Below are 24,788 nucleotides of genomic sequence, written 5' to 3'. Positions count from 1 at the left end.
CTTTAAAAGAATGCATGCAATATTAAGCAGTACAGTAATCACAACGTAATAAAACCGTCCACACAACAACTGCTCCAACTGCTGGCTGCAGCAGAATGACTTCCAATTTGAAAACAGCTGCTGCTTTCCAAATTTCTTTCTTCTATCTATCTCTCGTTTAAACAGTTTCATTTCTTCTTTTTCCAGTGCAACACAAAAAGCTTCTCTCATTTTATTTAAACTAATAGATGGGTAGCCTATAGTAGAGTGGGTAACTGGGGTCGAGGGCAAATTAGGACTCATTTTTTAATTTTATTTTTTACCTTTGTTATACGTTTTACCATTGTTATACATTTTTACTGACAAGTACATCCTGCAAGTCGACAGGCAACTAATAAAATTGCCTAACTAGGGAGGAGAAAGAAGGGCCGCCTTTTCATTCATTTTTTTCGTCTTGGTAGTAAAAAAGAACATTTAAAGAATCATAAAACTGTTTTCTCACGATTCCCATAGATCGTTGTTTTGTTTAAAACACGGTCAGGGTATTTAGATATTATGTGCTAAACGTGTCCCGTCTTCCCTACCCTACTATATCACCCGTCATAATACAATTTCCATGAGTTATCATACCGCATTCATAACATGATTTTTATTAAAAAAACAAAGAGAATTAAGGATATCATTAGCAAAACGACGGTTGATAATACATACTATATATAGTAGGGTGGGGGGAGATGGGACACCCTATCATTCTATTTTCTCATCACATTTGTTAGTTAATAAAGAAAAATCATATAATTATAAAACCGTATCCTCACAACGCCAATACACCGCTGTTAATTGTTTAAAACACGAACCGGATATTTGGATATTACGTGCTAAAGGTGTCCCAACTTTCCCCACCCTACTACATGGATAAAAATTGTGGGAAAAGAGCGTCAATTAAAAGGGGTAGCTGTTGCACTCATTGTAAATATTGGCAAATCAAGATTTTATTTGTATTTTACACGATTGAATTAACATCCGTGGGTATACCAGTATTAGGCATACAAACTATTCTGTAATCTAAGCTGATTGACATAAGTATTAATCGCCACAGGAAAGTAAGCTAGTTAAGTCTTTCTGTACGCTGCAAACCAGTCAAAATGGTATTAAATTATTGGATAAAAACTCCCAAACCATTATGATGGGGTTGTGGAAGAGACACCTTTTCCTATTAACTATTATAATGGGGTCGTGGAAGGGACACCTTTTCATTCTATCTTATCATGCCATTTGGTAGTAAACAAAGAATATTTAATGAATTATAAACAGTATCCTTACGACTCCCATAGACCGTTGTTAATTGTTTAAAATCTGGTCAGGATATTTGAATAATAGGTGCCAAATGTGTCCCGTCTTCCCCCACCTTAAGGTGGGTGTACATAGTATTCGGAATTCGTCCGTTTTGTCCGGATTTTGCTGCCGCATGCGGAACTCGGTAAAGGGTTTGCATATACGACTTCGCATGCCAGATACTGTGTACAGCCACCTTTACTGTATAAAACGAGATTTATGTGAGATTTTATATTTGAAATAGTAAAACATTGTTCGTATGTGTTTTTCTAGCCCTATATCGCCCACACGCGCCAATAAAAACACAACGACCATGCCCTAATTTGTATAAGCGATTCAAACAGAAAAAGTCAACACGAGTCGGTTGCGTTTATGGTATAATAGGGTTGGGGAGATTGAACATCTTTTCATTTTACTTTCTTCTCACGTTTGTTAGTAAACAAAGAAAATTCAAACAAATATCAGAAAATTTGAATATGATTGCTAAAGGTGACCTTCCCCCACCCCCATACTAAATTATATATTTAAATAAAGGAGACTTATTTAGAATACCGCGTCTAACCAACGACAGTCGTTTATACTCTACTTGAGTTAGCCTACAAGGCAGAAATGCCAACAAGCTAATCCGATATCATTTATTAGATTAGTACACTTTCCTAGTTAGGCACATGGATAGAACTTTTGTGAAATAACTCGTAAAACGTGACATTTGGTAGTTCGGTATATCTGACACATCCAAGCATGAGGAAGTCAACATAATTAATTACAGAATGTAAGCAAGTGTAAAGCAGCATTCTTAGGTAAACTTTGTTGTTCAGCTTAATTAGGTTAAGTATATTCTGTATAAACAAATAAAAAAGTAGGCTTTGCTATTACACAATAGGCATAAATGAACAAATAAATTTTGATATCAAGAAGTTAAAAAACTCTACATGTAAAATTTCAATAGTGCAGATCACTGCTATGCAACAAAGGGATATTCCTTCAGTACAATTAAAAAAGTAATTGGTATATGAAAGGAGTATAACTTAATGAAAACAAATGGAAGAGCATATATAGGCTCTCTTTACACAATCCAATGTGTTTATTAATAAATAAATAAAAATATAACTAAAATATTTGTTGTTCCAACATGATCTGTCTATACCCCGAAGGAGGGGGGTGTTCAAAATTTTCAAACTCCACATCCAATATTGCACTTTCATCAACTGAAAAGTAATCAATTATAATTGTTTAAAGTTCAGCGTGCCATTTGTCACGGAATGTAATAAAGTTTCGAACTGCAGTCATAGGTAAAAACCTAAAACTATAGTTTCGTGTTAAGCGTATAAGGCTTAGGATTTAAAGAGTAGCCTGTTTGGTTGACATTATGTTGTTGTGTGTACCATTGCCAGCTAAATATAAATTGTAGTTTTTATACATATAGAAAAACCATTACTAAACTGTTTATAATCTGTATTGCACAATTAATTCTTCCATACCTATGCACTGTGGAATTAAACCATATTACGTTTTTATAGAACTATAGCAATCACCCTGTATCTTACCATATAACAAGGGGAAAACAGATGCCACGAATTCCTAAAACAGGCGAACCAATATTTTTCCCATTTACATAGAAGTTCAACTCGATATGGTCATAAGACACACCCTACAAAGAAAAATTGTAACAACACAATGCATTGGATTTTTTACAGAAAAAATACAAATCCAAAAACTCACAATGAAGTCTCCTTCAGAAAATTTGATGTTTGTTTCATAAACAGTTTTCTTGTTATGTCGGATAAATCCATCATGTCGCAATACCCAACTGTTTGCATCTTCACCAAGAGGCACTCTATCCAGCTCTGCAGTTTCTAATCCAACTCCAATCCCAAATATTCCAGTACTTTGTAATTTGACTTGAAAGTATGCCTTGTAGAAATAATTATTACTGCAATACACATTGACAAACTCAGGTTTTAATATATAATGAAGGACAACTCTGAATACCACAATACAACACATACAATGCGTACTTAGAATTGTCCTATAATAGATGTATCTTATTTAATCCATTTAGCAGTGCAACAACAATCATTATATTACATTGTTTTGTCTTATACACCTTGTGTCCTGCATGCTTGTAAGTTACCATGTATGCAACTTAATGGGTGATTGTTTTTACTGTGTATGGCTGACAGTTCAGGGTTCAGACAACCCACAGAAGACCACTTAGTTGGATCAATTTGGTGTCTATGATCAACTGGTGTCCCAACAGGGTTAATTAAATGTACAAATTGTAAATCATTAACTTTTAAGTGTAAATTGAAAAAAGAAAATACAGAATGTTGAGGTATAGTTATAGTACTGGTATTCACAAAAATGTTATATTTTGTTGTACCTTGTCTTGGGCTATAGGTGCATTTGCAAGGCCTCCACCAGTACCGCATATTCGTTTTCCATTTTTGACAATTACAGCATCAGTACCTTTGACATATCAACAAGTGGCCAATGATGAAAGAGCCACCAAGTAAATTGCAATCATGTCTTACCCATTTTTGTTGTGTCCAAACATATTTTTGGTTGATCATGATTCGTAATCGGGTTATTTGCAGAACTTGCCGACCAACCAAAACAACGATAAAAACATTGTGTATACGCAGACATAATCAAGTCTGGACCTTAATTCATCTAGTTAAATATATTTATATACGTATGGTATATGCGTTTTAAAGTATACCTAGTAAGTAACGGAAACAAAACGCGCAAACATGATTCTATTGACAAAGTAATACAAGATTGCCGTTATACTTAGTAAGATCACAATTCTAAACTTCTGCCAAAATGGAATAGAAACTAAACGTTCGCGACCACAGAAATCGCGTCTTACTACCTTTTTCTTACGTTCTCACGATTATGACGTATATCTTTGTGTGTTTGTGACCACAGAAATAAAAAAGAGTAGAACGCGCAACTTCCCAAAACCGTGATATATTCTTTCTTCTATTCACGTGACCGCCAACTCCGTCCCGATTTCGCTTGGACTCCATTGTAAAAGACAGACGCATAGTATTTTTGGGAGGTTTTAGCTGTTTCTTTTAAAAACTACACCAACTATTCAAGTTTATTAGGCAAGTTTAGTTATTTGGTAGGTTAACGCTTACAGTTTACCACTTCTTTGAGAAATTTAATATTTAATAAATTTAATTAAAAATTTTAAACAAACGGTTTGTTTGAAATATATAAATATTAGAAAATAGTTGTTTTATCCTATAACTTTAAATTAAGTCAAAAAACGAAAAAATAACTACATAAAACGCCGTCGATTCCATTGACTACAATAGTAAACGGGAACGACCTGCGAAAGAGAGAGAGTGTATCACCTCTCTCCTTTGCCGACATTAAAGATGCGCGTTCTATTCTTTTTTATTTCTGTGGTTTGTGACGCCCCGGTCAACCAGAGCCATAGAAATACCGAGTAGTCCAACCCATTGTTACGTAAAAGACAAATTGAACGGCAATTTGGGTCCAAAATAACACAGTAAGTATAGGGAAAATGCATGTTTTTCGGTAAATTATAGAAAAACTTGAGTCTGAAAACAAATTTAAAGATTGAAAAGTGTAAAAAACAAGTGTTATTTGTTTTCTGTAACAAAAAAAGTCAAAAAATGGAATTAGAAGCGGTTGATTTGTGACATTTTAGTCATTTAATGGGGGTAAATTTATATGTTTTTTCAAAAAAATGTTTGATAATGTAAATAGAAGCTGTTTTACGCCTTTCCACAAAAGGAAATCGCAAATAAAACTCAACAAGTTCGTTTAAATTCATTGCGAAAGTCACCGCTTTTGCTCTATTTTGAACACACAAAGACGCAGTTGGACTACTCGGTGTTTTTACGACTCTGCGGTCAACATCATGCGTAAGCCTAAAGAGATTTTTAATCTCTTTGCGTAGGCCTACTACTGGAGTGATGGAGGACTGGAGATGTAATTTTATTTTATCGTATAAACATTTTTTTATTATTGTTATTTGATTATTAATTATTGTTTTATTGTATTCATAATAACGTATTTAAAGGGTTACCTCATGGCGCCCTCTATTATAGAGGGCGCCATGGTTTAAACGAACTTGTTAAGTTTTATTTGTGTTTTCCTATTGTGGGAAGGTGTAAAACAGCTTCTATTTACCTTACCAAACATTTTTTAGAAAAATTGTATAAATTTAGCCGCATTGAATGACTAAAATGTCGCAAATCAACCGCTTCTAATTCTAATTTTTGACTTTTTTTGACACAGAAAACAAATAACACATGTTTTTTACATTTTTCAACCTTTAAATTTGTTTTTAGGCCCAAGTTTTTCTGTAATTTACCGAAAAACATACATTTTCCCTATACCTACTGTGTTATTTTGGACCCAAATTGCCGTTCAATTTGTGTTTTACGTAACAATGGGTTGGACTACTCGGTATTTCTATGGCTCTGCTCTACATCTGTGGTTGCACGGCCATCTCTAGTAGGCCGTGGTGGTTGTAATGGGAATAAATAGATTTCAAGTTTGTAGCGTCTTTGCCATAGCGAACTCAAGTATAACATATTTAATATAGCCCCCACTGAATAAACCGGATTGCTGGTTGGATTGAATGACTCTGTGTTGATCCGACTTCATATGCAGGCTTCAGCCGGGTGCTATATCTATTGTAGTACTAATTGCTTTTATAACCAGAGACCAAACAGTTGATAATATCTTGCTAAATTTTATCCCATTTTCTGATACACAAGTACACGATACAGTATCGAACAAAAGCTAACTTGACGGCCGGTGTCGCGGAAATCTGGTTCCCCGGAAATCTGGTTCCCATCGGCTACTGCGCATGCGCAGACACAGGACATTTTTATCAGAAATCTATAAATCTGGTTTCGAACGAAGATTACTTGAATATGTACATGTTTTTAGATAGTTTATTTTATCTAATGTGAAAATTTATATTTTATCGTCTTTTTTTGTTATTGATGACGTGTTAACGGTAGAGGTCACTGATGGTCATACGTCATAATGTATAATTTAAGGTAAAATACAGCATCAATTTTTTATTAAGAAGATAAATCTTTAAAAAGAAATGTACAAAATATGTTGCCTCCAACAATTAACTGTTATTTTTAGTCGGAACCAGAGTTTTAGATTTCTCACAAAATAAGTTAGAAGTAGCCAATGGGAACCAGATTTCCGCGACACCGGGCAAGGGCTCGTAAGTGCCCGCCATGAACCTAGGCTGACCTCGAGGTCTCTGCCGATAGTTGAAAATGGAAGCGATATGGGCCTGTCAGCGGCCGAACGAAATATATCATAACTATGTTCAACGGGGGGTTTGTTTCCATGAGATAAAGTCGTATCCGCAGTGTTGGCATGATCAACGTCGTCTATATTAACTTTGGACATGATTAAGGAAGTATTGTGATTGGGTAATGTGACGTCACCTTAAGCGTCGAGTTGCAACATATTAACGATTAGCCGTCAAGGTTTTTTTCAAAATACCCATTTGACACCTAAAATTGAAAGAAAACGACACAGTCGACAGTCATTATAATATATGTGCACTTTTTCATACAGCTTACCAGTTAATACGTATGTTACCTTGTCGCTGATTGTTTTTTGTGATTATTTCATGTATGGCTGAATTTGGGCAACTTATTAGTGACCACTGGGTTGAAGCAATTGTAGCCAGAGTTTTGTTCCTGTTCCTTGCCGACGTCATTACCAATTACTTACTGTCGTGTCACTCGTGTGGCATTGTAGTGACACACATGGCTACAGGTTACAGCAGAAGTTTTAAATTTGAAACTCTGCATCTTAAACTTTGTCTGGGTCATTTAATGCTTTGAAACTCTGCATCTTAAACAAGTTTGGGTCATTTAATGCTAAAAAACTAGTGTTCTCAACTTTATGAATCGCCATACTGCTATGTGGTGTGAAGAAACAACAAAAAGTATTCACATGTGTCTTACCTAGTTTAAAATTGCATGACAGTTAAAACAGTTGTCCGATTGTCCAATACTTTTTATTCCAGTATTAACTACAAACATACATGCAACTACGAAACTTATATTGGATGGAATATTTTAATGCACTAAAGGTGGATGTACACAGTATCCAACATACGAATTTGCTTTCAAAGTCGTATGCAAACTCATTACCAAGTTCTGCATGCGGCAGCAAAATCCGGACAAAACGGACGAATTCCGGATACTGTGTACAGCCACCTTTACAGATTTTGGAGGCTAAAATACTTGATCCTATTTAGTAAAAAGATAACTAAATTTATAAGGTAAAGGTAGAACTGTTTAAAAATATTGATGAAATTTACTAAAAAAGAGTATTTAGTCTATGAAACGTGAGATAAAATTAATGGATTTGTGTTTTATTATTGAAGATAATAAATTCATGATTTGCTGTACCAGTATCCCTTTGGTTATCTACATTTATAAAAAGAAACAAACTGTTCAAGAAGTTTGGAAATTGGTAATTCACCCACAGTTTAACTTGCATTGACCATCTGGACCAGCTTGCCTTGTACTTGCAATGCTTTTGTTTCTGAACCACCTCCAATACACTTCCCATTGATAAAAACTCTTGGAACAGATCTGGCTCCCGTCATTTCTTTTAAAACATCTTGGATTGCTGAACCATCACTACGGTTGTCCAGCTCCATTACATTGTAGTCAATGCCAGCAGCTGTACAGAAATTTACAATGAACATATTTAGGGAAAATAGGTACTCGTGGAAGTAAGTCATTATAACACTACTATTCCGTTTTATACACCTCATGTCCGCAAAAGAAAATGCAAACGTGTGAACGTGTGCTACACTTGTGAAGGTAACCTTTTTGTCAGAAAGATTAAAATCTGACTTTTAAAAATGTAATTAAAAATTATTGCCCAACACTAAAATAATAGGACTAACAATCCTTATAATAATTTTATAGTATAAAGTAAGTTTTAACTCATAAAATAGAAGGTAATTGTTTGTCCAATAAATTCAGTTCACTTTTAACATCGATTTTAAATACAGAACAAAATACCTTTCAGTGCATCCTTCGCCATCTTGCAATATGGGCAATAAGTTTTGGAAAACACTTGAACTTTGTTCTTGGAGATTTCCGATTCAATCAGTGTACGAGCTTTCTTCAAAGATTCTTGACTTCCCATATTTCACTTGTCAGTGACGCTATATGTATTTATCTGAGAGCTTATGTATAGTACAAGCTAACCCTTACACCTATAAAGACCACAATGCATAAAGAAACAACTACGTAACTTTAGTTTTATGCTATGTCAGAATGACAGAATTACACAATGACTTGCTAGTTTTATCGCTCTAGTGACGAGAGTAATAACGTTGTGTCATGACGTATACTTTGATTCCATATTTTATAAAGAAAAATATTATGCATATTTAAAACAATATTGTAGTTCATTGTGAACGTGCGGGGGTTTATCCCAAAACAGGCTAAAACGTGTTAAGAAAAAGATTGTTAAGATGTCTATGGTCCCACGAAACGGATCTCAAACACGGTTTAGGTACTTCCCCACGGTATTTTTTATTTATTGTACTGTACATCTCTGTTACATGTAAGTTAACCAAGGTCCAAGGTTATTATATACTATTGTAGTATAACAGCGTTGCACAGGTTATGTACCATTATACAATAGTACAATATAATATCTGTATTAAAGTATTGTGGGAATTGCGAAACTAGAATGTCCAATGAACCTGTATTCGAAAACGTAAGTAATAAAAGTCATATTAATTCTAATATTAAAAACACATGGGACTATACAAAGAAGATAATTAGCGGTAATTATTTAAATTAAAAAATACGGAAAAACGAACAAAACAGCACTACAAAGTGTTAATAAGTGTAAAACAAATTAATTAAATAATAAAAAATACCTTTCTAAATACGTAAAACACTAGTAAGAACATATTTCCCACATTAGGTCGGTTATATACGCTCTTTCGTTGTGTTTACTGTCGTCGAGTCTGTGGTGTAGCGGTTTGCGTGCGGTCGTAAACTCTCTTTGTTTCATTTTTACCGGGTTCGAGTCCCGCACAGTGGAATACTTTTTTTATATTTTTTTTTCAAGTTTTTTTTGTTTGACGGGGTAGGGGTTAGGGGTTTATATCTTATGTGTATAAACCGTGAAACTAACTGCTCTCCATAAAATAGAGAAACGAATTTGTCATCGCCTCCTAGCGGAAAAATATTTCCGTCTTCTCTGTATAGCTCCATGTATTAAAAACATGCAATTTAACAACCAGAAAACTCTGTTTCAGCCGAAGATAAAAAGTTTGAAATTCGTAAATCCGGGACCAGCCCTAGAAGATTTTAATCCAGAAATGAGCTTACGACAAGAAAGAAAGTTAAAAAGAGTTCTTCAAAATAAAAAGTCAATTGCCTTTTATTTGAAAATGCTACATATATTTTTAAATCATTTTATTTTCTAGAAATAAAAGCGCCATCTATGATAACAATGGGAAACTCCTTAGCAACGGGAAAGATATGTGCGATTGTCTCAATGAACAATGTCCAGGGTGCTTTTATCCATGTGACAGCTGTGGAGGTACAAAGTGTGGCAAGGAGTGTAGGTGTTCCCGGAAGTGAGTACCTGCCATGAATCTAAGTATATCAGGAGACCTGAGTTACACATACTGTTTTCTAAACCCTATAGCTATTTTGTTAACTATTAAATAGGCGAGTTATTGATATATTTCTATGAAATGTAAGTCGCCTTAAATTGAATATTTTACAAAATAAAATAACCAAATATTAACAAAAATAATATAGATTACGACCTTGCAAAGAAATCAAGTACTGACACGCATGCAATAACCGATGATAATACGTATACATTGGTAGGATTTATCTAATTATGAATTAATTATTTACAGTTTACACTACAATCCATATTAGAAGTTTTATAAACAAGCTGCCTACAGTTAAATTGATAAGCACGCATTGGTTCTTAGATGATTTTTCATCAAAGAGTTGTGCTTATTATTTTTGCAAATCTCAATTCTGAACTTTAACGTTTTTTACTTATACCAAATAATAAATTTCAAATGAAAAAAATACAATTTCTGGGATCAATGATCATTAATAATTTAAAAGCATAGCACTTTTTCACCTAATTAGTGTGTAATTTAATACAAAATATTTCTCTTACAAACACATTGCTCGTTAGTAATACACTGTTTATGTGGAAACATTAGAAACACTTATCTTACACCTGCCCAATTATTAGAATTAACATTCTGCTACTACCCCTTCCAAAACTTCTTACTAATTTCCTATTTTGAAAACGCAGTTGTCATAAAACTTTATCTGACATCTATTCCTATATTAAAACTGTTTACGTTACCATTGTGTTTATGCATATCTTTATGGGTTCTCTCTAGTTAATCACAAACACTATTATTAATTATTCATTCTGCAAATGGCATTGCACAAAGAATAGTTGATTTTACAAGCTAAATTCTCCTCTGCTGAACACAGGAACATTTTATTATGAAATTAGCTCATGAAATGTAATATACACAGATGGTATTATGACAGTGTAGAAGTGGAGGGTGGCCAATCAAGATATTTCAATGTCAAAACTCAGTACCAAAAATAAGAACTTAAAAAGAATGAAACTCCATAGGGACATAAGTAGTGTGGCTTTCATCAGTCTGCCTCGTGCACTTTGCTGTGTTTTAACATCTGAGGCAAAGATGACCATTTAGAAATAACCAATCGACATAGCATATCCTACACGTAAGTACCTTAATTTCATCAGTTAGTTTGGAAACCTTCGACCTTTCCCTTTCGAATTTCTCATGCAACTCTGTGACTTCGGTTGTTAATTCATCACGTATAGAATTCAACTTTTCAATCTCAATCAACATTTCTGATTTTCCTTTCACTTTGAATGAAATAAAATGGTATAGCATAAAAATATATAAATACTGTATTATTAATGGATTTTAATCATATATATGTTAATGTTATTGAATTGAACAAAACTGTTTACTTGTTTACAAAATAATGAATTATTTAAACTAATTTAAAAACTGTTTATCTTATGTACTTTCTCCCTGTTGTAAAATGACCAGCAGTTGTTGGTTTCTCTTTTTTATGTTTTTATTTTGTGATCTTAAAGTTCCAACTTCCAACTCAAGCTCTTTTATTTTTTCATTTTTTTGTGATAATTTGTCGCGAGTTCTTTCATTTATGAAGATCGACTCAATTGCTGCTGCTGTTGTTGTTTTCTGGTAAAACCAATATTATTTGTTTTAATGATTTTCACCATTTGTCTGTACCTGTATTTTCATACTTTTATATGCATTATAATGCAAAATTTGATCATGTTTTTATTTGTGCCAGACAATGATTGATTTTGAAATAAAATGTATTTGCATATTACAGTTTACTTAAAACCAAATACTCTCATTTTAGGGCTGATAGGGATCTAAAGTCATATAACTGCCATTGTACAATTGCAAAGATACCAGGTTTGACCCTAAATGTTACTATCACCGTGTATTTATGTGTTAATGGGACACAATAAAGTGTTGGGTTGTGAAGAACACACAACTTACACATAGTAGAGTGGGGAAGCTGGGACACCTTCAGCAGTTTAGCACATAGTATCCAAATATTATGTTTATGTTTTAAACAATAAACAACAGTCAGTGGGAGTTGTGAGGATACAGTTTAGTAATGTTCTTTGTTTACTACCAAATAGGACGGGAAAATAGAATAAAAAGGTGTTCTATTCTCCCACCCTACTGTATTTATATATACATACATATATTAATAAAATGTTCATGGATTCATTATTATTACTTCCTGTAACATTTCTCCGGTCTTTATTTTAGCAACATCTGCATCAACTTTGTTAAAGAAATCACCTGCTTCTTGATGACCTAAAATAACAATATTTAAAAAAAAAATGAAACTGTATAAATAATAGTTACCATTTAATGAATGAGATTTTGGAGGTTCTGGTTTTATTGGTAAGGAATCTTCAATATACTGCTGAAATTGCTGAAAATAAATTCAAATAAAAAGTCACATTCCATTAATTTGTAAATATGCAAATTTAATTTACTTGTAATGATACAGTTTTTGCTGCTTTATTTTTTTGCTTTTCTTCTTTTCGTATTTGTTTCTCCGTCTTATTCATATGAGAACTGGTTTCTACTTGTAACTTTTCGTTTGAATGTTCCGGTACTGGATTTTTCTGTTACATACACAATGAGTGGTCAGTAGCAGTAATGGTTGTCCAAACTTTTAGTCATACAAAATACAATTACCCATAAAGTTACATATATGGCAACTAAGAAGCAGGCACAAGATGTATTAAAGAGAGCATCTATGTTAATAATTTTTAGGTTGCTAAGCATCTATGTTAATAATTTTTAGGTTGCTAAGTAAAAATAACAGACACACAACCATTACCAACCAATGCAGAAGTAAAATGACGCTCTTGCTCTTTCTCATACGCTAGTTTACTTAATTCAACTGCTTTCCACAAATCATCTTCATAAAGTTTTTCAACCAACTTCTGATCACGAATTGTGTGTTCATTACGAGAAGATATCGCCAACGGTTCAGAAAAGCTGTCCAATGATTGCATGCTGTTGCCTGTTTCTACCTGTACATTTTAAAATTTTATTCTAGGCTTTTGGGTTATATAATAAATATTTAAATTAAATATATCTAGATCGAAGGACTGCAGACAAAATATGTGCCAATTTTAATATATACCGCATCAACTAGTTTTTATTAGTGGGTTTTGGCCTAACTTATGTAATGTCTAATTTATCTTTTTGATGTAACTAATTAATGAGTTAATACACAATGAAAGGTTTTCTTTCAAAATCTGTAGGTAATTGTTGTTCATTTTTTATTGAATAATTTCTTCGAGTGCAGTGGTACAAAACCGATCAAAACTTTAAATAAAAAAGTAGTTTTTTTTGCAAAATGTTTTGTCAATAAAGAAATAAAGTAAAATGAAGGAATGTTTTTCCATTACACCTGATCCTAGTTTGGAAAACTTTGGCAAGGCATCATATATAGAAACAATATTTCTTCATATACTTTACCTCTTTCTTTTTTCTTCTTCTTGCTCTTTTCTTTGCATTGTTTGTTGGTTTAGTTTTAGTTTTTCCAACTGTTTTAAACCCAGAGTCACTGATGTGCTCATCTGAATCAGAATCTTGAACTTTCAAAAATGCAAATCTGTTTTCTGTTGCTTTGATTCCAGTCGTCATATTTTATTTAAAAGATGAAGTTTTTCTTCTGGTACTGTAATTTATTATAAACACAACATGCATTTAGAATATAGAATCATGAAAACATGTATAATAAAACAGCAAGTGTAATATTATATACATTTTTATATAAAAATATAGGTGTTTTAAAGAAACATGCAATTAATAACAATAATAGCAGTGTATAAATGACGCAGAAAAAGAATATAAAAACATAAAGGCAAAAATTAATCAATTGTGTTTCATATCAAAGTAAACGTCTGGATACATTTTCATTTGTTTTTTGTGTTGCAGCAGCATACATATTTACAACAACTAGGAGAAAACACAGTATAAGAGGACCAGCAATGGCTCCTTCAAGTCCAAATGTATATACTCCACCAGCAACAGCAAGACCTGTGATATAAGGATGTCCACCTCCACCACTTGATGATATATCTTTGTATATTGCAGCATCCACAAATAAAGTAGGCAAGAACTGGAACACTGTGAGACAAATTGCACGCAAAGGATTCCCTTGCAGAAGCCATATTTCCAATGCAGCAGGAATACACACCCAATATGTGGTAAGCAGTGGTACCACACCAAATAAGGCAGCAAGGACAGAGGGCATGTACACTAAGTTTGCGCCGAACATTGAATGGTTCACCCAAGTGTATAAACCATAAAATCCAAACATCTTTAAAGATGCTCCAAATACACCGCTCAAAGCATCTTGCATTGCAGTTTCAAATGGAGTTTCAGAGAAAAATGGTTTGATAGCAGCTCCAATCATTTGTATAGGTTTGTATTGGTCAGTGCTGACGGATAATAAATGAAACAAAGTTGTGAAAAAAATAACAAATGAGAGCAATAGGTTTAAAATGAGAGTGCCACCATTTAACACTGCACTCCATACAACAGAAACAGTAGATAGAATCAATGAAATATTGCTTCTTAAAATCGTTAACACAGTTTCTCCCAGTGACATTAAAGCAGAAACATTTTCTTGTAACCAAGAAATAACTTCATTCATGTTCAACAGATCCATAATTCTAGATAATAAACCTGATTTATCGGCTTTAAAAGAAGTCTGTCTTAATAATCTTCTTTTTGGTTTTAGCTTAGCAACAAACATATTGTGATATACTTCGTCCCAAATCTTTAAAATTTGCTTTTCAACTTTTGTTAAATTGTTGTTCTGAGTGGAAGTTTCTTTTAGCTTTTGTGAGATCCATTCTCTACCCTCTAAATAAACTTTATCCACAACAGAGTCCATGGTTCTGTGCATAGTTTCATTGTCAGGTAGCCAGGCTTGGTATTCAGGATTTTGTGAAACAGTTTCGTTTATGACATTTGAAGCTAACTGAATTGCTAGCACACTTTCCTGTTGTACCTTTACCGTCACAAATATTGTCATAAACATTGCATTTGTGAATATCATCAGAATAATAACAACGCTGGTAAGAACAGGAAGGTATGACAAGATGAATAAATGTAACTTCTTATCGCCTTTTTGAAAACTAGATGCTATACATGGGAGTGGATGAACAAATATAACATGTTTGTAATTTGAATAAAATAAATTAACCTTCCTCATAATTTCCACCATTGGAGAATGAAAACACCACCTACACACTCCATCAACAAAAAGAAACGTTTTTTCGTGTAATATTAACTTCTTGACCAAACAAAAGCTTAAGGGTATAAGCATTAAGGTGACAATCCACATGTGCATCCATAGAATCACAACTCCAAAGGTAATAAATAAAACATTAAAATATATATCGGAATTCTTTTTTCTAATTGTTCCTTGTGTTGATATATCATCTGCATCTCTGTCATCTTCATCTCCAGTTATAAAGCCAATACAAACAACTGTCAAAATTAAAATTACAACAGGTATCTTAAAACTGCTGGTGACGCCGAGAATCATCATAAACACCAAGAACCAAGCTATTAGGGCAAAATAAGGTGCAAGTACATGTTGTAAACTAAAGACAAAAGTTGTAGCGACTCCTATGATTAAAATTGCAACAACCATAATGCGGTAATAGTGGACAGTGTCCAGAATAAAGGTGCACATGGAAATAAACTGTAAAATGGTATCTGAGCCCAACTGAAACATCAAAGACAGTAGACCCATATAGTGCAATCCATAACATGACAGAAGTACAAGGATAAAGGTAAGAACCATTTTCCATTTTCTCATAAGCAGCATACCAAGCCAGTCAGAAAAAGTTGCAAACAACGAGATGGGTAGGAACAACACCTGTAATAGGAGTGGCCATCCGTTATTTAAACTTTGAGTCAGCCAATCTTCCAACAATTTATGCAAGGTGTATTTAAATGGAAACAAAAACGATCCACACAAAGCCCCCCATATGAGGGGTTTAATAAACACCTGAAGAACAAAATACGTACTGATAGCAACAGTACAAACCACACCAAAAATGGCAAATGTGCCAGTTGTGTAAAGAGCTTGTTTTAATGGCTTCTCATGACTTGCCGGGAAAAGTTGAGTGACACTGTCTAATAAAACAGAAGGTTGTCTGTTTAGAAGCCTTTTCGGTGTCGTATTTGTTGTCATTGTTCATGCAGTATAATTATACAAAGTACAAAACAACATCCTAACTGTACATCAATCTAAAGACACAACATTTAGATAAAATAATAAGACATACCATCAAAAATATCCAGTTATAATGTTATCATTAGTATGTTTACTTGATCTCATAAATAAAACCTTTTTGGGTATTATTAAAATATAATTCTTGCCTACCAACTAGCGAATGTAAACAACATAAACAGTGTGTCATTACAAACAAAACAAACAAATGTGACAGAAATATGACAAGTCATAGCATAAAAATAATATTTATACATCCATAATTCAATGTCCCTCTTTATTTGATAGAGGTGTTGTCTTATCTACATTCATTTGATTAATTGTTTTTCTTTTATATAATGGTTGAATAATCCACAAACAAGCACGTTGTATGTTGACCACCATCATTAAGAATATAAGCTGACGATTAAGTTTCCGCCATTCATTGTCGTATTTTCGAAGAGTTACCAAGTTATTTGTTAGGAAGTCTCTATGAAACACTGCCATATCATCAGGATCAGGTGTTGGTTTAGGTTGACCAGAATCATTCTGAAATCCTCGATTCTTCAGGAGTTTTTCAACGAATATTTCGCGGCTTGTTGAGTAGTTTTCATTATGTTGTTTCCAGAACTGGTGATGCCACTTTTGTGTCTTCTCTTGTAAATCTTTCAATCGTGTTTCAAGCTTCGTATCGTAAGTTGATCGTTGCACAACTATTGGGCGAATGTTTGAATCTTTATTTGGCTCACCAACATAGACATTATTTTGTGAATGAGAAAGTTGTCTTACACTTGTTATTGTTCTCTTTCCAACCCAGCTCGAAAACACTTTCCGTACTACCGACATTTAAATATTTTACAGAGATGTTATATAAACAGTGGCGTATATCTGAAAAATATATTTCACTCTTTAACGGGTGCTGCGGCATAGTGGTTAGCGCGCCTGCCTGTAAATCAGAGGTAATTGGTTCAAGGCTTGATGCTGCTACCATTATGGGCGTATGTGTCCTTGGGCAAGACACTTAACGATAATTGCTCCAACCCAGTGGTCACTAGTGGGTTGTCTAAAGTCTAAACTAACAGCCATACATAAAAATTCCTAAAAAAAATTCATCCACAAAGTAACATACATGGTAACTCGTAAGCTGGCACGAGGTGTTAAACCCGTGTGATAACGACTGTCGTTTTCCGGCCACGTGAGGATAAAGTAAGTTACATTTATTCATTTACTCTTATTGTAATATACATTTTAAAAGGCATTAGTATAAGATTAACATGTAAGTAACGTTCATATATTGCATTGATGTGTCAGTCTGTCTATGTTGTCAGTCTGAGACTGCTGTGGTGCAGGGGTTGCTTATATACTTTATGCGATGTGCAGTTGTGTCATTCCCACGCACAATATTTGCTTTTCCCCATTAAACACGCCTTCCGCATATACTGTAATACGAAACACTTCCTTCTTTTACTTTACTCAAATAACGATGAGCTGTCGTTCGAACGCGCAGGGATACAGTTCTTACTTAGCCTTATGCCTTATCTAAGCGACATTTTGTAACTTATGCTGACTTTGCAATGTCGTTAGAATAATAAGCTTCAATGAAGTACTCAGGACAGAACAACAGGTGCCTTTTAACATAGCGATATTTAAAGTGATAACGAGTAACAACAGTCAACGTTTAATATAAATAAACTAAATATTTCTATTCCTCGTTTTATCTATATTATGACAAGTAAACAATGGTTTATTACGTAACAATTTTTGTAATTTTCTATGACGAAATAAAGATCAAATTTAATTTCAACTACGGGTATTCACCTGGCTTGCAAAACAAACCAAGACCAAACTTTTCAAAAATATACAGTTTCCTTTTCTTGCAACAGACACGATGGGCAAGTTTCATAAAAGTATTCTTGTTGTTGGAATAAGCGGGTAGGCTGTGTGCTTCTTATAAATGCTATTTGAAAAAAGTAAAACATTTGATTTTGTCTGTCTATAAAATCACAGCTGTAATCAAAGTCGGTAATACTTATCCCAGGTCAAGCTGAAGAGTTACACTAACATGGTTACTAACTTAATATTTTTCGGTGTAATTAATTAAAGTATATTTGATTTACAAAGCAGTTAACCTAAAACAAGTTGCAAGTTATTCTGAATTACATTAATTACCATTCAATATATATGTAGGCCTATATAATATGTAAACATCCATGTTTCAGTTCACAACCATTTTTTTGTTTCCTGGTTCACTTTTAAGTTTTATACGTGTGTAAACTGTGAAATGGCGCTTTTTAACACGCCGACTAAGAACCAGTTGATTAAAAATGCACAAGAAAAGATTGACACCTTTGTTTTTATGTCTGTTAACGTAAACAACATAAACTCTGGTTGGATGACTGAAGTCAGTTTAATTGCTGTTCAAGTCAATCAATTGAAATCAGTTCAACTGGAGGCGAATCCAATGCCAAGAATTTGTGACAAACTGACATTAACAATAGACCCATGTTTGCCAATGGAAGATCATTTATGCTTCTTATCAAAAACAAACAACAAACTTGTACAAGAAGCAATGAAGAAAGGTTTTGATCATAATGTGTTCAAACTTATTCAATTTTTCTTACAAAGACAATTTGGACAAGTTTGCCTGTTGAGTCATAATGGGTTTAGACATGATTTTCAAATTCTACAACTTGAGTTAGATAAGCTTGAAATGTCTGTGGGTTTGATCAACTCAGATGAGGTCTGGTGTGCTGATTCACTTTGGACTTACAAGGAAATTGATAATCAGAACAACGTTGGAGCAAATACTGTATGGGGTACAGGTGCTTCAATATTGGATATGTTCTCATATACCTTGGGCAGTGTATACTGCAGATACCTGAATAAACCAATGGAAATAAAACAAACAGCAGAAGAAAAAAACCTTTGTTTGGTTGAGCTAGTGTGTTGTACACTAGACTTGTTTTTGAAAAACATTTGTTGTAAAAAATTTGCCTTTGTAAATCGTGCCCATCGTTCTTGCATGCCGACATCACCTGCTGTTAATCATCTATCTGTAAACCATTGTGTGAGTGAGCAAATGACTCAAACTTATATTTTTCTTGATTTGGAAACTACAGGGCTTGTAAATCCTCAAATCACAGAATTTTGCATGCTCGCTGTACATGCAAATTCTTTAAAATGTGCCCCCGCAAATATTAAAACGCCACGAGTAACCGATAAACTAGTCGCTGTGGTTGACCCGCTAACACAAATACAACAACGAGCATCTGAAATAACTGGATTAACAAATAGGTCCATTGAAAACAATCATAAATTGCCATTTGACTCTGAATTTTGCTTTGCTATCAAACACTTTATTTGTCGCCAATCTGGTCCAGTTTGCTTGGTTTCACATAATGGTGATAAATTTGATTTTCCAATTTTTCGAAATTCAATTGAGAAACTAATTGATCCGTCACATCTTGGTCAGATATTTTGTGCTGACACACTTGTTGGTTTAAAGCAATTGAATCAAAAAGAAAAGGGCAGTAATTTTAATAATCAGAGGTTCAAACCATCATTTAAGTTACTTGATGTATATACGCGCTGTTGTGGAGATTTGATGTTTAATTGGCACAGTGCTGAAAATGACTCCTTTGCATTGATGCAAATAACAATGTGTAAGCCAGAATTACTAATTTGGCTTGATCAGAACAAAGTGCTCTTTACGTGAATTTTAAACTTTTATGTAATTGTTTTTTATAATCATAATCAACTAAATAAATGCCGGTGCTTTTAACTTTTGTTCAATGCAATCTTATTATTATGTAATGTACATGATACATATATCTTCATGTTGTAATATTATAGAAAAAGTATTATTCTAGTACAATAAACCATAAAAGTCTTTTATAATGCAGAGTGTCAAATGGGGGAAAAACTACTTTAGCAAACCACCTAAAAGAATATTTTGGTTGGAAACAAGTTCATGTCAAAGTGTTGCATCAAGACGACTATTATAAAGTTTGTATTTTTTAATGCATTTACAAACTTGGCAGAAGTTGAAGCATTGCCTCGTGTTCCTTAAAAAAAAAGCTTGCCAAGTTGCCAAAAATCAATAGTTTTCTTGATATATTGTATAACTTTAGATACATCTAACCTATTTAGAAACTTATACCAAAGGTATTCTTATGTGTATACATTACTAGTACAAAAAGGTAAACGAATGATTCAATAAGAAAATTTGTATTAAATTATAATACATCAAAATCTTTTTACATCATCAATTTACCTTAATGCATAAACTTGTTTAGGTTTTACATTGATAGAAGTTATAGTACAAAATTTTGCAGGAAGAAGTTGATATTCCTGTCAATAAAGCTACAGGAATATTAAACTGGGATGGTAAATATTGGGTTGTTTACTCTACTAAATATATAAAACAAGTCAATTTAGTTTTAGAAGCATTTGATTGCAAGTCTTTTGTTGAAAATTTTGATTCAGCTCTAAGCGATCTTAAGGCACTTGCCGAAGATAGCAACGATATAGAAAACGGAGTCAGCGGATTTCAACCGAAAACCTCAGTTCTCATAATTGAAGGGATCTTGCTTTATAATCAAGAGTAAGATTATATCATATAAAGTATTTAAGTGAGGTATCTGTAATAATGTGGTACTATTAGACATAATGACATCCATGAAAACAAACAGGTGACATTCCTTCAAATAAAACACCTATTTTTAATTTATCTTAAAAAAAAAATCAACTGCAGAAATAATAATTATTGAAAATTCATGCAGAATAGTTTGATTATTAAAAATAAGTTCCTTCTATGCGCCATTTCACTTTACCTATGTAAAAAATTTTGCTCTGATTTTAGTGTTGTTAACAAATGGATGGACAAAAAGTATTTCCTTACCTTACCATACGAAGAAGCCAAAAGAAGACGAAAGTATGTTGACTATTAACTGATGTTTTATTTTTAATACATCAATTTTCTTGTTGTTAACAAGTGTAATCTGTCTAATAGTAATAAATATGGATGGTTAAAAATACTTGTCATTTACCCAGAGTCTATAGATTTTGCCACCTTTTGCACACCAAACTGTTTAAATTTACTAAATAGAAAACTTACCTTAAAAAGAGCTTGTACGCTATGAAGTGTAAAATAGTATTTTTGTATTGTGTAGGTTGCGAGTGTATGAACCACCAGATGTACCTGGCATGTTTGATCTTTCTGTGTGGCCAATGTACCTCAAGCATGTGGATGAAATACGTGAAGTTCATAAAATAAGCGGTTTACAAAGCAAAGACGCTGTGTTTGCATTTGTTAAACAAGACTTGAAGCATGCCATTACCAAGACCTAACTTTGGTATATTGTTTTTAACATTGCTTTTAATTCTATTTTATCACTATGCTGTAAATTTAAAAAAAAACAAAACAATAAATATACAAATCATGTTTATAAATTCCACCTTTTTGAATGAGCTATGACCAGTGTTATTTGTTTCAAAAAAATATTGCGTTAAAATGAAAGGAATTAGTACATTTGGTATGAACAGTTACTATTACATTACTTGATTAAACTGAACAGCACTTATTTCATACAATAAATGTAAAAGTTAAGCAATTTTTTGGCTTAAAATACAATGACATTTAAAAAATTATAAAATATGATCAAGATAAAATGAAAGAGTTGTCAACTTATATGCAAGTAAAACTCAACACTCTTGAAGAAAAAAAGTAAAAATAAAGTTTCGGAGGTGACAAAGAAGGAAAGTACCTTAAATTAATGTCACCTTGGTGGATACTGAAGGAAGCGTGGTAAAACAAAGTTGACTTGATCAGGTGTATCTAATACTGGTTCATTTGATGGAGGGTGTTGCATTCTACTTAATGGAGCGTTATCGAAATACCTGTGTTGTTGTGTTATGGGAGTGTTTTCTGAGTGTCTATTGTGTGGCGGTCTCATTTGAAATACACTACTTGCTGGTGCTTGGTATTCTGATAATGATGTAGGTAGGTAAATACGATTTAAAGCACCTGGATCATTAGGGGATAAGTGTCTCATAGTCGCACCATGAAAATAAGAATCACCCAATGGTAAATTAACAAGTTGCTGATTTTCAGGTAAGTTAGGAATATTTTGATAATGGTATTGACCACTGTGTATATGCTTGGTACTGGGAGGTTGACGGTGAACCACAGGTAAGTTTGGTATTTTCTTTTCTGTGTTTTGTTGAGATTGATTGTTGCTGTTTCTCCAACCTGATTCGCCGCGCGGAAGCCTCATAAGTGCTGATGCTGCAGCTTCCTCAAGGAGATCAACTGAGGTTGGGTAACCATGTTGAAAACGTTCGTCTCTTACATAAGGCACTCTACTCATGCAGGAATGCCCCTGAAAATCTGCTTCAGGTGAGACTACTGCACCAGAGTTCATGTTACACGCAGTTGAATCACGATAGTTAATAGCAGAAATATTACAGTTTCTTGTGGAGGTTTGGGAGTTGGAATAAGCGGAATGCATTGGAAACTGCATTCTTTTAACAGCACCGCTGTGAGTTGGATTAGCCATGCCTATGCTGGTAGATTGGTTTCGAGGTAAGGGAAAATTGGTCAGGACATTGTCATTAATCATACTTTTATTTTGAGAGTTAGTGCTCAAACTTCTTTGTTGTTTACGATGATGTTTTACACCTAAATTCTTTTCAACATTATGAGATTGGTTGGTATGAGGGCTACTGATATTAACTGGCACAGAACTACAAACGCTTGCAGATAGTTGTCGAGATAAAGGTTTAAAACTTTGGGTGTTGGACATTTGTCTTGCATTGGAAGTAGAAGTTTTGGTTTTTGTAGTTTGTTTTACTTGCTTCGCGTTATTGTTGTTTTGACTATGATCGCTGTCATTTGTAGCAGTCTCCACAAACAATAGACCTAAACTGGTGGAATTTTCTTGTGTGGAATTCAAACCTAAACCAGACAAAATGACAGCATATATAAAACGTCTAAAAACAAACTTACCTTTTGATTCCAAAACGCTCGACTGATTAAAATCAATCCTGTCAGTTAGAGGAAGTGCTTTTTTATTCGTTGGTGGAGCACAGGTTCTTATAGCGTCTGCTATCTCTAACAACTCTGTTTCCAATACATCTTCTGATACTTCTTTTTTAATTGATTGACAAGTGCTTAAAAAATCTAAAAGTAATGTAGTATTGCAACCTTATGAGGCCATGGAATCATAAAGTGCTTTTAATAATAATTGTATAGCGAGTTTAACATCACTTAAAAATTCTAATTTAATAAAATCCTAATGTTACCGAAAATCAGGTATACGCTTAACAGAAACTTTATTTCTTAACTTACCCTCTTCATTTTTACAAAGAGTTGGTAGAAATGCAGGGATGGGAATTGGAAGTGGAACAGCATACGGCACAGGAACACTTTTGGTAAACATTTTGGATGGAAGAGGAACATACGTTGGTATCAATACTGGCACAAGCAGTCTATAATCTCCTGCTGGGCATTCTGGAATGAGAAATTTAAAATGAGGAACTGTTTAAATTTACTATTGCTTGTAGCTATGCCTAGATATTTAAAATAAATGTTTACCAGTTTGTGACCATTCTGCCTTTTGGTCACTGGAGGTATGAACTTGAACTGAGAAGGAAAGTGGAGTCGATTGCAACATCACGTCTTTTTTGTCTTCTAGTCCAACTTGAACTTTTTTACTGTTTTTCTAAAACAAAATGATCCAATAAAGTTAAATAACCTGCTACTGTTAAAACAAAAGTACCTTCTGCACTTTTACTTTGTAAACATCACTTCTTTTTATAACACAGCATGGATATGTCTTTGCAGTTGATGCACCATGCACAAATTGCTTCTGTAAAAAATTGAAAAAATTCAAAAACCACACTTAATCCTATATATATATACATGGGCGCCGTTTTATATGGTGCAGACGAGGCCGGCCTACTCTGGATATTATGCAGACGGTGCAGCACCTGCTGCGTATAACTGCATTTTATTAATAAAACCCGTTTAAAATTAAAAAGAACTAGTCGTTTTAAGCCCGCAAATAGCTAAAGAACTGTATATTCAAACGTACTGAGTTATTACGCCCTCGATTGGTGTAACAATGATTATTTTCCGTAATGTTTTTCTCAACCACGCGTCCACGCATAATGCTTTGTTACGACATAGTAGCGATTCACACGTTGATTATTTGCTTCATATTATTCGATTATTGACGTCATAATACGGTTTGACGCGTTCATTATCAGCAATCCAAGAGAAAGGAAACTGAATAGTGTACCTTTACGGTGGAGACTGTTTATTAAAACTTTAACGAAAAGTTAACATACGTTAGTTTTATACTTAAAACAGCTTGCTATGAGTATATGGCTAGCGCCCTTGCAAATACGGTTATACAACGACTGTATTAAAATAAAACAAATAACACATACATTGGTCTGTATTAAACACATTAAAGCTTTAACTTAACGGTTTAATCTTTTTGCGTGGAAGATGTCCCTTGGGTTCAATTAAGTACTTTAACAGCCATCTGCAGACATAGGTGCTTGCTACATATTTTGGAACAACTT

The 24,788-nt window shown here is 33.6% G+C and overlaps 9 protein-coding genes and 1 long non-coding RNA gene across 16 annotated transcripts in view; 3 read left to right on the top strand and 7 right to left on the bottom strand.

Moving 5' to 3' along the window:
• Positions 1-1,935: 1,935 nt before the first annotated feature.
• On the bottom strand, positions 1,936-4,065 carry LOC100183694 (SPRY domain-containing protein 7-like). Its single transcript, XM_002124668.5, has 5 exons — positions 3,849-4,065; positions 3,698-3,783; positions 3,037-3,228; positions 2,862-2,965; positions 1,936-2,522 (listed from the first exon to the last, which is right to left on the bottom strand). Exons 1-5 carry the CDS (start codon positions 3,961-3,963, stop codon positions 2,519-2,521), a joined length of 501 nt encoding a protein of 166 aa, XP_002124704.2. The 5' UTR covers positions 3,964-4,065; the 3' UTR covers positions 1,936-2,518.
• A 3,270-nt stretch (positions 4,066-7,335) lies between these two features.
• Positions 7,336-8,637, bottom strand: LOC100181245 (glutaredoxin-like). Its single transcript, XM_002125014.5, has 2 exons — positions 8,376-8,637; positions 7,336-8,028 (listed from the first exon to the last, which is right to left on the bottom strand). The coding sequence occupies exons 1-2, from the start codon at positions 8,500-8,502 to the stop codon at positions 7,832-7,834; spliced, it is 324 nt and encodes a 107-aa protein (XP_002125050.1). The 5' UTR covers positions 8,503-8,637; the 3' UTR covers positions 7,336-7,831.
• Positions 8,638-8,873: 236 nt separating this feature from the next.
• Positions 8,874-10,975, top strand: LOC100176567 (ARL14 effector protein-like). Of its 3 annotated transcripts, XM_026834071.1 has the most exons (5): positions 8,874-9,081; positions 9,632-9,744; positions 9,803-9,955; positions 10,143-10,210; positions 10,896-10,975. In XM_026834071.1, the coding sequence occupies exons 1-4, from the start codon at positions 9,055-9,057 to the stop codon at positions 10,171-10,173; spliced, it is 324 nt and encodes a 107-aa protein (XP_026689872.1). In that variant the 5' UTR covers positions 8,874-9,054; the 3' UTR covers positions 10,174-10,210; positions 10,896-10,975. The 3 variants fall into 3 exon arrangements, with proteins under 3 accessions (XP_026689872.1, XP_009858257.1, XP_002125376.1); XM_009859955.3 differs by lacking the exons at positions 10,143-10,210; positions 10,896-10,975 and adding an exon at positions 10,247-10,345; XM_002125340.5 differs by lacking the exon at positions 10,143-10,210 and having other exon boundaries at positions 8,879-9,081.
• LOC100178884 (G kinase-anchoring protein 1-like) lies at positions 10,831-13,681 on the bottom strand. The gene is made up of 8 exons (XM_002125465.5): positions 13,445-13,681; positions 12,802-12,993; positions 12,448-12,579; positions 12,314-12,383; positions 12,183-12,262; positions 11,425-11,605; positions 11,120-11,259; positions 10,831-11,057 (listed from the first exon to the last, which is right to left on the bottom strand). Exons 1-8 carry the CDS (start codon positions 13,610-13,612, stop codon positions 11,022-11,024), a joined length of 999 nt encoding a protein of 332 aa, XP_002125501.1. The 5' UTR covers positions 13,613-13,681; the 3' UTR covers positions 10,831-11,021.
• A 178-nt stretch (positions 13,682-13,859) lies between these two features.
• LOC100182025 (transmembrane protein 245-like) lies at positions 13,860-15,527 on the bottom strand. Its single transcript, XM_002121970.5, has one exon. The coding sequence runs from the start codon at positions 15,525-15,527 to the stop codon at positions 13,860-13,862; it is 1,668 nt and encodes a 555-aa protein (XP_002122006.4).
• A 709-nt stretch (positions 15,528-16,236) lies between these two features.
• Positions 16,237-17,116, bottom strand: LOC104265593 (apoptogenic protein 1, mitochondrial-like). The gene has a single exon (XM_009859954.3). It carries the CDS (start codon positions 17,043-17,045, stop codon positions 16,485-16,487), a length of 561 nt encoding a protein of 186 aa, XP_009858256.1. The 5' UTR covers positions 17,046-17,116; the 3' UTR covers positions 16,237-16,484.
• Positions 17,117-17,711: 595 nt separating this feature from the next.
• Positions 17,712-21,810, top strand: LOC100182027 (nicotinamide riboside kinase 1-like). Of its 4 annotated transcripts, XM_026834070.1 has the most exons (7): positions 17,717-17,823; positions 18,083-18,131; positions 20,102-20,204; positions 20,534-20,585; positions 20,637-20,802; positions 21,061-21,132; positions 21,371-21,810. In XM_026834070.1, exons 2-7 carry the CDS (start codon positions 18,088-18,090, stop codon positions 21,546-21,548), a joined length of 615 nt encoding a protein of 204 aa, XP_026689871.1. In that variant the 5' UTR covers positions 17,717-17,823; positions 18,083-18,087; the 3' UTR covers positions 21,549-21,810. The 4 variants fall into 4 exon arrangements, with proteins under 4 accessions (XP_009858253.1, XP_026689871.1, XP_002126944.1 ...); XM_009859951.3 differs by lacking the exon at positions 18,083-18,131 and having other exon boundaries at positions 17,712-17,823; XM_002126908.5 differs by lacking the exon at positions 17,717-17,823 and having other exon boundaries at positions 17,872-18,131; positions 20,685-20,802.
• Positions 18,138-20,102, top strand: LOC108949427. Its single transcript, XM_018811486.2, has one exon. It carries the CDS (start codon positions 18,481-18,483, stop codon positions 19,912-19,914), a length of 1,434 nt encoding a protein of 477 aa, XP_018667031.1. The 5' UTR covers positions 18,138-18,480; the 3' UTR covers positions 19,915-20,102.
• Positions 21,136-21,404, bottom strand: LOC113474170. Its single transcript, XR_003395824.1, has 2 exons — positions 21,316-21,404; positions 21,136-21,203 (listed from the first exon to the last, which is right to left on the bottom strand). It is a non-coding gene; the product is annotated as an uncharacterized LOC113474170 (long non-coding RNA).
• Positions 21,628-24,788, bottom strand: part of LOC100186789 — a 6,593-nt gene continuing 3,432 nt past the window's right edge. For both annotated transcript variants that reach the window (XM_002127032.5, XM_009859953.3), the window contains exons 3-7: positions 23,978-24,067; positions 23,794-23,920; positions 23,548-23,709; positions 23,206-23,379; positions 21,628-23,154 (exon numbers count right to left, since the gene is read on the bottom strand). In XM_002127032.5, coding sequence (XP_002127068.3) covers positions 21,977-23,154; positions 23,206-23,379; positions 23,548-23,709; positions 23,794-23,920; positions 23,978-24,067 — 1,731 coding nt within the window. In that variant the 3' untranslated portion in view covers positions 21,628-21,976. The remainder of the gene's footprint in view (positions 23,155-23,205; positions 23,380-23,547; positions 23,710-23,793; positions 23,921-23,977; positions 24,068-24,788) is intronic.

This window comes from Ciona intestinalis, chromosome 4 (genome assembly GCF_000224145.3).
Source record: "Ciona intestinalis chromosome 4, KH, whole genome shotgun sequence".
In the NCBI taxonomy this organism is placed as follows: Eukaryota; Metazoa; Chordata; class Ascidiacea; order Phlebobranchia; family Cionidae; genus Ciona; species Ciona intestinalis.
The sequence above is the reverse complement of the archived record's forward strand: the minus strand, read 5'-3'. Positions and strand labels throughout refer to the sequence as shown.

Coding starts and splice junctions, on each gene's coding strand:
- LOC100183694 (XM_002124668.5), bottom strand. CDS start 3,963: ATGTCTGCGTATACACAATGTTTTTATCGTTGTTTTGGTTGGTCGGCA. Junction 3,229..3,697: donor CACCTATAGCCCAAGACAAG/GTACAACAAAAT, acceptor TATTTCTACAAG/GCATACTTTCAAGTCAAATT. Junction 2,966..3,036: donor TTTCTGAAGGAGACTTCATT/GTGAGTTTTTGG, acceptor TTTTCTTTGTAG/GGTGTGTCTTATGACCATAT.
- LOC100181245 (XM_002125014.5), bottom strand. CDS start 8,502: ATGGGAAGTCAAGAATCTTTGAAGAAAGCTCGTACACTGATTGAATCG. Junction 8,029..8,375: donor GGCGAAGGATGCACTGAAAG/GTATTTTGTTCT, acceptor ATTTCTGTACAG/CTGCTGGCATTGACTACAAT.
- LOC100176567 (XM_002125340.5), top strand. CDS start 9,055: ATGTCCAATGAACCTGTATTCGAAAAC. Junction 9,082..9,631: donor ATGAACCTGTATTCGAAAAC/GTAAGTAATAAA, acceptor ACTCTGTTTCAG/CCGAAGATAAAAAGTTTGAA. Junction 9,745..9,802: donor AGAGTTCTTCAAAATAAAAA/GTCAATTGCCTT, acceptor TTTATTTTCTAG/AAATAAAAGCGCCATCTATG.
- LOC100178884 (XM_002125465.5), bottom strand. CDS start 13,612: ATGACGACTGGAATCAAAGCAACAGAAAACAGATTTGCATTTTTGAAA. Junction 12,263..12,313: donor AAAATCTCATTCATTAAATG/GTAACTATTATT, acceptor TTGTTATTTTAG/GTCATCAAGAAGCAGGTGAT. Junction 11,260..11,424: donor CATTTTACAACAGGGAGAAA/GTACATAAGATA, acceptor TTTCATTCAAAG/TGAAAGGAAAATCAGAAATG.
- LOC100182025 (XM_002121970.5), bottom strand. CDS start 15,527: ATGATTCTCGGCGTCACCAGCAGTTTTAAGATACCTGTTGTAATTTTA.
- LOC104265593 (XM_009859954.3), bottom strand. CDS start 17,045: ATGTCGGTAGTACGGAAAGTGTTTTCGAGCTGGGTTGGAAAGAGAACA.
- LOC100182027 (XM_026834070.1), top strand. CDS start 18,088: ATGGGCAAGTTTCATAAAAGTATTCTTGTTGTTGGAATAAGCGG. Junction 18,132..20,101: donor CTTGTTGTTGGAATAAGCGG/GTAGGCTGTGTG, acceptor TTTATAATGCAG/AGTGTCAAATGGGGGAAAAA. Junction 21,133..21,370: donor GAAGCCAAAAGAAGACGAAA/GTATGTTGACTA, acceptor TGTATTGTGTAG/GTTGCGAGTGTATGAACCAC.
- LOC108949427 (XM_018811486.2), top strand. CDS start 18,481: ATGGCGCTTTTTAACACGCCGACTAAGAACCAGTTGATTAAAAATGCA.